This window comes from Carya illinoinensis, chromosome 9 (genome assembly GCF_018687715.1).
Source record: "Carya illinoinensis cultivar Pawnee chromosome 9, C.illinoinensisPawnee_v1, whole genome shotgun sequence".
Taxonomy (NCBI): domain Eukaryota; kingdom Viridiplantae; phylum Streptophyta; class Magnoliopsida; order Fagales; family Juglandaceae; genus Carya; species Carya illinoinensis.
Window position 1 is genome coordinate 1546554 of NC_056760.1, and position 11362 is coordinate 1557915.

General features: G+C 33.4%; 1 protein-coding gene across 2 annotated transcripts; it reads left to right on the forward strand.

The window, feature by feature from the left end:
• Positions 1–7084: 7084 nt before the first annotated feature.
• Positions 7085–11123, forward strand: LOC122276368. Of its 2 annotated transcripts, none has more exons than XR_006228840.1 (5): positions 7085–7531; positions 8366–8498; positions 8796–9531; positions 10382–10520; positions 10656–11123. XR_006228840.1 is itself a non-coding variant. In XM_043086020.1 (5 exons), exons 1-5 carry the CDS (start codon positions 7455–7457, stop codon positions 10679–10681), a joined length of 1119 nt encoding a protein of 372 aa, XP_042941954.1. In that variant the 5' UTR covers positions 7087–7454; the 3' UTR covers positions 10682–11123. The 2 variants fall into 2 exon arrangements, 1 of the variants encoding a protein (XP_042941954.1); XM_043086020.1 differs by having other exon boundaries at positions 7087–7531; positions 8796–9539.
• Positions 11124–11362: the final 239 nt, after the last annotated feature.

Genomic DNA, 11362 nt, shown 5'->3' on the forward strand with positions numbered 1-11362 from the left:
TTTTTGCACATGATCTCGAAGAAAATGATACCTTATTTCAATATGCTTAGTTCTAGAATGTTGTATTGGGTTCTTTGAAAGATTTATAGCACTTGTATTATCACATTTGATTGGAATGTGATTATACATGAGTTTAAAATCTTCAAGTTGTTGCTTCATGTAGAGAACTTGAGCACAACAACTACCCGCAGCAACATATTCTGCCTCAGCAGTAGATAGTGCAACAGAATTTTGTTTTTTACTAAACCAGGAAACTAATGCATGACCTAAGAAATGGCATGCTCCACTAGTGCTTTTTCGATCTATTTTACAGCCAGCATAATCTGCATCTGTGTAGCTGATTAGATCGAAAGATGTGTGCTTAGGGTACCATAACCCTAGGTTAATTGTACCACTAAGATATCTAAGAATGCGCTTAACTGCAATTAAATGTGATTCTTTTGGAGATGATTGAAAACGTGCACATAAGCACACACTAAACATAATATCTGGTCTACTGGCTGTTAAATATAATAAGCTACCAATCATACCTCGATATATCTTCGAGTCAACTGGCTTACCGGATTCATCTTTATCAAGTTTAGTTGATGGGCTCATTGGTGTTCCAATTTCCTTAGCATTTTCCATCCCAAACTTCTTCAGTAATTCCTTAATATATTTTGATTGATTGATGAATGTCCCACTTTTTGCTTGCTTAATTTGCAATCCGAGAAAGAATGTAAGTTCACTCATCATGCTCATCTCAAATTCTTCCTGCATAGTCTTAGCAAAAACTTGACACATATTTTCATTAGTAGCACCGAATATTATATCATCAACATAAATCTGAATCAAAAGAATATCATCATTTTCATATTTAATGAAAAGAGTTGTGTCGATTTTTCCTCTTGAAAAACCTTTTTCAATCAAGAAACCACTGAGTCTCTCGTACCAAGCTCTAGGAGCTTGTTTAAGTCCATATAGTGCTTTTGTGAGTTTGAAAACATGATTTGGGGAAATATGATTTTCAAAACCTGGAGGTTGCTCAACATATACCTCTTCATTTATAAAACCATTTAAGAAAGCACTTTTAACATCCATTTGAAAAAGTTTGAAATCTTTATAACAAGCATATGCAAGTAGCATTCGAATAGCTTCTAATCTTGCGACAGGTGCATATGTCTCATCATAATCGATTCCTTCTTCTTGATTAAAACCTTGGGCTACAAGTCGAGCCTTATTTCTAGTAATAACTCCAGACTCATCTTTCTTGTTTCTAAAAACTCATTTTGTTCCAATAATAGTATAATTTTTGGGTCTAGGAACAAGTGTCCAAACATCATTTCTTTCAAATTGATTCAACTCTTCTTGCATAGCTAGAATCCAAGATTCATCAAGAAGTGCGTCATCAATATTTTTGGGTTCAATTTGAGATAGAAAAGCAGTATGATTACAAATATTTCTAAGAGATGATCGAGTACTTACACCTTGTGAAGGTTCTCCCAAAATTTGTTCCACTGGATGATCTTTCACAAATTTCCACTGTTTGGTTGCATCTTGTATTAAATTTTGATGATCTTTCCTGATGGCTCCATGTTGAACTTCCTCTATTGCTTTCTCTTTGTTGAGATTGAGACTTTCTGTGTTATTTATACCTTCTGTTTCTTCATCAATAGATTTCTTGGAGAGTGGAGAATTAGATTCATCAAATACTACATGCATAGATTCTTGTACAGTTAAAGTCTTTTTGTTGAATACTCTATAAGCTTTACTATTAGTAGAATACCCGAGGAAAAATACCTTCATCAGATTTTGCATCAAACTTGCCTAAATTATCTCTGTCATTCAAAATAAAACATTTGCATCCAAATACATGAAAGTAACCAATGTTGGGCTTTTTCTCATTCCAAAGCTCATAGGGGGTTTTATCTAATTTAGACCTTAACATAACTCTATTTATAACATAACATGCAGTACTTACCGCTTCGGCCCAAAAATAACTAGGCAAGTTGTTCTCATTGAGCATTGTTCTTGCCATCTCTTGAAGAGATCTATTTTTCCTCTCTACTACCCCATTTTGTTGAGGAGTTCGAGGAGCAGAAAAATTATGAATAAAACTGTTTTTCATCACAAAATGTTTCAATATTTTTATTAACAAACTCTTTTCCCCTATCACTTCGGATACTTGAAATAGTATAGCCCTTTTCATTTTGAATTCTCTTGCATAACTTGGTAAAGGCATTATGTGCCTCATCTTTATGAGCAAGAAAGATGACCCAAGTATATCTAGAGAAATCATCAACAATAACAAATGCATAATATTTCCTCCTAGACTTGCAACTCTATTTGGTCCAAAAAGATCCATGTGTATCAGTTGCAATGGTCTAGTAGTGGAAATATGTTTCTTAGTTTTAAAAGAAGTTTTTGTTTGTTTACCAAATTGACATGCATCACAAATTTTGTCTTTAAGAAAATATGTTTTTGGTAAACCTCTCACAAGATCATTTTTTGAAAGTTTGGAAATAAGTTCCATGTTGGCATGACCTAATCTTCTATGCCATAACCAACTAGTTTCATTTTGAGCTGACAAGCAAATAGCATCTTGTGAGGTAATTTCTTCAAAATCAATTGTATAAAACATTATTGTTTCTAAAAGCAATAAAACAAATATTACAATCATGATCATTCAAAATAATGCATTTATCCATTTTAAAAGTAACTGTAAATCCTTTATCACATAATTGACTTATATTCAAAAGATTATGTTTTAAACCTTCAACAAGTAGAACACCTTCAATTATGAGAGAAGATTCATTACCAATTTTACCTATTCCCACGATCTTCCCTTTCGAGTTGTCTCCAAATGTCACGTGTCCTTCTTCTTTAGATCTAAGATCAAAGAACTTAGTCTTGTCTCCCGTCATGTGTCTTGAACATCCACTATCTAAAAACCACTTATTTTTGCTTGTGGATGACTTCATGCATACCTCAATGTCATCTTTAGCCATAAGACAAAGATTTGCTGATTCTTCATTGCTTGCTTCACTATCTGAGCTACTTGAATCATCATCCCATGTAGCTTTCATTGCTTTCTTGCCCTTGTTTCGATCTTTCTTTAGCAGAGAACAATCTGACTTGATATGACCAGGTTTATTGCATTTATAACAAATTAAAGTGTCGTTTTTACCTGAATCTTTCTTGGAAAACTTTTTGAAAGATTTCCTCGGAGGAGTTCTATTTTTCTTCAAGAACCTCTGAATTCTTCTTGTTATCATCGCAACTTCTTCATCTTTATCGTCATTTTCCTCATCTTCATCACTTTCACTTTCATGAGGAACAGCTTTAAGTGCTAAGCTCTTCTTTGGCTTTCCTTCTTCTTCTCCTCTTTTCAATGTGTACTCATGGGTGATAAGTGACCCGATGAGTTCATTGACTTCGAGCTTCTTGAGGTCTCTAGCTTCAAGAATCGCTGTAACTTTTGATTCCCAACGTTTTGGTAAAGAGTTGAGAATTTTTCTTACTATCTCCACCTTGGAATAAACTTTGCCAAGAGCTGTCAAGCTGTTTATGATGTTAGTAAAACGAGTGTGCATACTAGAAATAGATTCATCATCATTCATCTTAAACATTTCATATTCATGAGTAAGAATATAAATTTTTGATTCCTTGACTTGCGAAGTTCCTTCATAAGTTACTTCCAAGTTATCCCAAATTTCCTTTGCCGTAGCGCAATTCATTATTCTATTAAACTCATTTCCATTAAGAGCATTATATAATAAATTCATAGCAGTTAAATTTAAAGTATAAAGTCTATCGTCTTCACGATCAAACTCTTCTTCTTCCTTTTTGACCTTTACTCCACCAACCACTTTTGTTGGAATATAAGGTCCATTTACAATACATTTCCATATTTCTCTACCTTGAGCTTGAAGAAATATTCTCATTCTAACTTTCCAGAATGAGTAATTATCTCCACAAAAGAGTGGAGGCCGACTACTAGATTGACCTTCACCAAATGAAGCTGCAATGTTAGCCATAAGATCTTAACTCAAAAGATAGTTAATCTTATAATAGAGCTCTTAGCTCTGATACCAATTGTTGCCCAGATGACTAACACAAGAGGGGGGTGAATTGAGTTGTATTAAAAAAAATAACAATTATAAATCAAATATATAATATAAAATATAAACAAAATATGAAATAACAATAAATATAAGGAGTAAGGGTAAGAGAGAAGCAAACTCAGTATGTTAACGAGGTTCGGCCCCACTGCCTACGTCCTCGCCTCAAGCTACCCCTTGAGGATTCCCAAATTCACTATTCAACCTCCTTCAGGTGGAGATGGAAACCTATTACACCTTTGAACAACACCGCTACAAAGGATCCGTGTAGAACACCCTCTACACTTGCAATCACCTTACACGTGGTGATTCAACTATTCCCTGTGTAGAATACTTTCTACACACACAAGGGTTATACACACCATTTTTCTGATACAAAAGCTGATAGTGGGTAGGTTATCAGAAAACACTCCTCAACGAGTGAAATAAGAACAATACAGCGCAAGCTATATCTCTCAAAATGAACAAGGATTAAGGCTCAATGTTTAAGGCTCAATGTTTAGAGAAGAGAGAATGAAAGCTTTGAATGAATGTTGTATGCTCTTGGTATTGTGAATGTGAAGCTCTCAATTAATCTATTTATAGGCATATGAGACTTCATATTCAAATTTAAAAGGATTCACATGTCAAAGACAACATCATTCACTTTTTCAAAAAATTCAAATAAAAGGTTATTCTTTTTCAATTGTCAAAGACAACACCATTCACTTTTTCAAAGAATTCAAATAAAATGTTCTTCTTTTTCAATTGTCAAAGACAACATCATTCACTTTTTCAAAAAAATCAAACCTAATCTTTTACTTTTGGCATATGACAAAATGAGCACACTTTCATTTTCAAAAAATTCAAACCTAATCTTTTACTTTTTGTATAAGTCTAAAAAAGCATCAATCACTTTTGAAAATATTCAAATAAAACATGCACATGTGAAAGATGACAATCAATCATCTTTAATATTTTCAAAGTTCAACCCTTTAATCAAGGCATGCACATGCAAAAGATGACAATCAATCATCTTTCAAAATTTTCAAATTTAATTTTCAAAAATATTCATGCACATGTGGAAAATGTATTTTAATGCTTTATGATAAAATATTAATTTTGAGCATTAATCCTAATTTCGAATTTTGAAGAGATTTACAACATTACTCTATAATTTTAATGTGAACTTGTTCCCTTCTTGCTCATGCTTGTTTCCTTGATGTGCTTGACTCCATTGTGTAGACAACTTGAGCTTGAGACTTCTTTATTCTTTGAATTCATTTGTTATCATCAAAATCTATGTGTAGATTTATAATCACATGAAACTTGAAATCTTGAGTTCAACACTAACATTGAATACAAATGTATAAATTTTTAACTCATTTCTCTCTTCTTCTTACTTTTCTCTTCACAGTCGAAAAGACACTTAATTTCGTTTCAGCCTCCTAAGTTTATTTATATTGCTCCATTTTCCATTCCTCATAAGACTGGTTTTGTTGCTCGTCGATCTTCTACGATCATGATTTGCGAAGGGCTTCAAATCTACAACACAGTTCAAGCATCTCGTTGTCTACCTGAGGTAAAGTTTTTGAAAAAATTATCCTCATAGCTCTTCCTTTTTTGAGTGGGTTTTGGTATTCTTCAACCTCTTCTCTCTCAATATATTGAAAATATTCTTTTACAATTATTGAAAATTAATATTTTTATAATATACTTTGAGAATATTTTCATTATATAATCTCTTTTTTTTAATTAATTTATATTTTGGTCTAGCTTATAAATTTAGATTAATTTAAATATGACATAATAATATGACATTGTATATAGGGAGATATTGTAAATATCAAAAGATATGAAAATATAATTGGTATGTAGAGAAAATATTTGAAATGAATAAAAAATATTAAAAATTATAATATTTAAATTATATAAAAATATATATATAACCTAATGTATGGTATACTATAAAAGTCAATATGTAAAATATAAAAAGTGAATTTTGATGATATATTTTAAACGATAGGATGAAGAAGCCATTGTGAATATTCTTATTCACTTTTATTCATAGATTATTGTATTATTATTTATAAATTATTTCACTACTATTCATAAGCATTCTAAAGTATTATTAACATCCAAAGTAGTCCTTATATATTGTTTACGTTTATTGGGAGGAGTATAACAAGAAGACCAAATGGTCGTAATTTTTTTTTTCAGCAAAAAATGAGAGGCGGGGGCGACTAGCGTAATAACTCTATATGAGCGTGACCACATGAGCCAATTTCCCTTTGTGAAATGTTAGGTTTGAGTCATAGCTATTGCCTAAAAGGTGAACCCATTACCACAGCATCCCAAAGTATCTAGTTGGTCCCAAATCCCATCATATGGCTCAAAAGTTAGCATTTATTACTACAAGTAGTTTCAACTTATGTCCTGACTTGAATTCCTAACTTTTAAGTCATGAAATATCATTTTATACTAACTATACTACCACATTGGTGGTAAATGGTCATATCTAAATACTTTGGTGAATTTGTTGAAAATGTTTGCTTTCACCATCTTTGATGTCTCGTTTAGGGGGGAAAAATAACAAGATAACTAAGCTCAACGGTCTAAAAATTAGTTTTATGAATATGGGCAAGGTTTTTTTTTTTTTTTTTTGTCAAACTAAAAAAGAAAAAAAAAAGGAAAGAAAAAAGCTTTTTTTAAGAACATTAACAATGACTTAACTATTATTAAGTCTAAAATTTAGTTAGAATATTACATTTTGGCCATAATATTAATTTTTAGCTAAGTAAGTCTATATTAAACTAACTATCTTATAATATAAATAATAATATAATATTATATATTTTAACAATATTTAATTAATTTTTTTGATATTTTATAAATACGCTTTATATATTAATTAAATGTAATACTTAACAGAGAGATTTATATATTTCATTCTTTGAACGTGGCAAAGGCTGATTAGTGTAATACTTCGAGATAAGAAGGACCAAAGCCACACTGACACATGATGCCTACTCTCCGTCCGTACGCATCAGCTTTTGTGCCTGTTTACTTTATTTTCTCGCCTATTAACCTAAAAGATCCCGCTCTTTTCGTCCACAACCCTAAAATCTCGACCATTCTTCGTAACGATCTTTAAATTAGACTTACGCTACATTTCACCTTCAATTCCTTCATACCCATCAATTCTTTTTTATTTTTATAAATTCGTTTTTCTTATTGAACCTGTTCCCTGAATGATTCTTATTGAACATTTTAATTTCGAGCTTTTTCTTTATAATGGCTTTATTTTTGAGAAAATACAATTATTAAAATGTTATTCGATTCTCACATTTTAATTGAATTTTGGTAAATACAAAAATGGGGTCGAGTTTGCTCCGGTGGGAATCGGACCCTCTGTTTTCGGCAGCCGAGGTCGTTCAAGACTCCGTCGACAGGTCAGTTTATATTTTGCTTTTCTTTTTGCTATTTCGAGAGTATTTTTTCTTTCTTCTGAAACTAAAATGTCTGCGTTTTGAAACGCGGTGTGGGAACTGGTTTATCTTTTTTGGGTTTACGCAGCAGAAGGGTTTTTTTTTTTTTTTTTTAATTTTTGATTTTTGATTTTTTATTTAAATGTATAGTTGACGTAGCAAAAGGGTTTATGTTAAGTATTTGGGTGGTTGCACTCTTGAGCTCAATTTGATCGTAAATTTATTGCTATCCTTTTTGTTTGCAAAACGGCTTAATGGTTTATGGAAATATAAGCTTCCTTTGAGTCGTCTTTTATAAATATTGGACACGAAGACATAAAGCTCGAGAAAATTTGCCTTTCGGCATCTGTAGTGGAGGTGCTAATGGTGTCATGTCATCTAATGGAGTTTAATCATGAGACAGTGGTACTATTATGGTTCAAAAAATTCTCTATGGGTCAAATGCTGAATTCCTTTGTGGCAGGACTTTCAAGATTTGCATTGGAAGTATGAGAAGTTGCTTCCCCAATAGTTGGAACTTTTTTTTTTTAATTGGCACCGAGTGTCCAAGAACAATGTCCTGACTAATCCTGAGGTCCCCCAATAGCTGGAACTTGTCCACCAGAAGTTAATTTTCTTTATAATTAAGCTAAAACTTGAAAACTTTAGAGTTTCCTTAACTTGTAGATGCGTACAGTAGGTTCATTGTCCTAGAATCTCAAATTATGTTTTTGTTTTGATATATATTATTGGGGGAACTTTTTCCCTTGGAAACTTTACTTGCGATGAACCAATTCTATGTTTTGGTTTGGAATTTAGGATGGAATCAATATTCCGTCTTTTGTTGCACGAGCAAAGTCTTCAAGATGAGCACCCAGACCCAAAGCTACTTCTGTCAATTAAGTATCATAGGCGTGATCTTGCAACAACCCTTGAAACAGCAAAATGGCAGGTATTAATGTCGACCTTGATCTCAGCTCTTTATCTATTTTGTTAGTCTTCTTAATTTTTTTTTGCTCCACTTGGATAGTAAAAATATTTCATTTCATCTCATCTCATCATTACAATTTTTCCAAATTTCCACACAAAATATAATAAATAATTCAACTTTTTTAAATCCCAAAACAATAATAATATTAAAAAATAATATTCTAACAATATTTTATTCAACTTTCATTTAAAACTATCTCATCTCATCTCACTATCCAAACCACACCTTAATCTTATACTGGTTATTATCTCTAATCAGTTGGAAGATTTTGAAAGAGCAGTCAACTTGTCATCTGTGATAGACAAGTCTCAAAGTCGGGAAGATGTAGTTTCAAGACACAAGCAGTTTGTCAGAGCCATCAGGGAACAAATAATTCATGTGCAGAAAAGCCTCGAAGATGCTTCATTGCAAGATACAGTGACAAATACTGAGTGGATTAACTTAGATGAACAGGACAGAGATAGGTTGGCATTGTTTCTTTCCGGGGGAAAGCCCACAGAGAACCTCAATTGTTATGATTTAGAAGACAGTAGCATATTGAGAAGATTTCTTGATCCAAACTCAACATCTAGTTCAAAAGATACTGCTGCTGGGCTTGCAGAGCACAGCAGCAGAGAAATTGAAAACCTGAATATTAATGGGATTTCACATATTGACCACAACTCTGATCTCAGGAAGGAGAATAAGCTAAGGAAGGTGGGTTCTTATTTTACTCCAAGGTTGGGTTGTGAAGCTCCGGATTTTCTTCAAGAGACCTCGTGTAACATACATGGTGAGGATGGGAGTTGGGATCTGGAAGCTGATGAACCCAAACCTAAAAGCTTCTTCCATGAGAACAAGTCACGGGCATTGTGGGGCAGATTGAATTTGTTTGGTTTCTTGAATAATTTACGGACTGCCTGTAGGAGCACTGTCAGTAGGAACTATACAAAGAGGTTAAAGGATGGAGAAGAAGAACAAAGGCATTCCCCATCATACGCTGATGTTTCTCAAGGTGCACAGGTAACCTTACCATATGTGTTCCAAATATGTGCAGCAGTAAATCTTCATAAATATTGTTGAAAATGGACAAATTAGGATTGCAAAGTGGTTAGAATACCCTTTTATATTGTTAAAGCATTTTTTTGGCTGTCCAGTAATTCATCAGTAAGGAGAGAAACCATACAATCCATCATGATATGGAATCTTTCCATAGAGTTGTCCCAAGGAAGATTGTTGATGGAGTTATCATATGGCTACAACTCGTTAGAAACTTTTGTTGGAAATCAGTTTCTGTTGAGTTTGTTGGTGTGTTCTACTTGTGTTTGCACTATATGGCCCCCCATTGGCACTTGCAAATTTATTTTTTTTATTCACTATAAAATAGTCATTACTTTGCATTTCATTTAACAATGTTGCTAAAGGATGCATATGATGTTGCTTGGATTTTGTGGCTAATAAAATATGTGTAGCCCTAGTACACGGGGCCATACTAGAGATATGTAGAAGAAAATAAAACAAAATGTAAGCCCATGAACTCAGTCAAAACAAGACATCCATTCACAATGATCTGTCATCATCATTGGCACATTATTACATTTTAAGGAGTTTGTATCTGCAGTGCGTTTCCTTGAACATTATCCTCTTTTAGGAAGTAATCAAAGATTTTATCGGGAAAAAAATTAAGTATACTAGCTTGAACATTATCCTTTTTTGCAATGATATATCATCTGGCAGACTGTTATAAAATGTTTTAGAAAGTATGTGCAATTGTGTGTGCATATTTTTGTGACTTGTGTGTCTTTCGAGTGTGGCTATGTTAAAAGGATAATGTAGGTGCTTATGTGTGCGCATCTCTTTGATAGGGTTGGCAGATGGGAATGCAGGTGAGAATGAGCATAGGTTCCTGTTGGGCAAGATATCAAAAATCTCCAGTCTATGTTCGAGTTAATCAACATCTCATTCGATTGATATTGATGATACTGTTAACTGTAGTAATTTTAGGTACGCAGCCCTTAAACATCATTTTCTTCATTTTACAGTTCTAGGTTTTTCTAGTATAAGCTATCAATCTGGTTTTTCTGGTGTAAGTTCTCCAAAACCAAAACAAATGTTTTTTTTTTCCTTTCTATTTTGCAGGTGTTTTGGTCTCCCAAATAGCTTAGAGCAATATTATCGGGTATATTCTGCATCTGTAAACAGGGGATGTCCTTGAAGAATTCTAGCGATGGTGAGAACAATTGGTGCCAAGCTGCTAATTCACCCGTTTCCTGACACATCATATCTACCAGGGTGTACAGAGCTGTATGTGCTCGTGGAAACTTCTGTACCAACGGGCATCAATTTATACCATTCCTTCATCATGTGATCCCCATCATTTCTGCTGGGAGTCCATCTTTTGAGTGTTGGAGGGATTTATATGGCACCAATTAAGTAAAAGAAATATATTGGTTTTGATAAGGGCTGTTGATGGTGGTCTTTACACTGCATGGTAGTGTGTGTACACATAATCCCCCGGTCATTTGACTCATTTCTTCTAGCAGAACGTATTTCGTGGTGGGCTTAATACGGCATTTTGATGTATAATTGCAGGCCCTGATTTACCCCTGCTTGTGTTCATTTTTCACGGCAAACCTTTGAAGATCCATTCATATTGATTGTCTATACCACCCTTCGTAATCAAAATAAGTAGAAGTTTAATATAATTTGACGTGGCATCTTTGTTGAAAGGAACTTACGTAGTGGCACATTTACATCAGCTGGGTAGACTCGAAGACGTGACTGTAACAGCTTCACCCCTTCCCCTGGCTCGTGGAGATCATCATTGTGTATATAAGTAAAGAAAG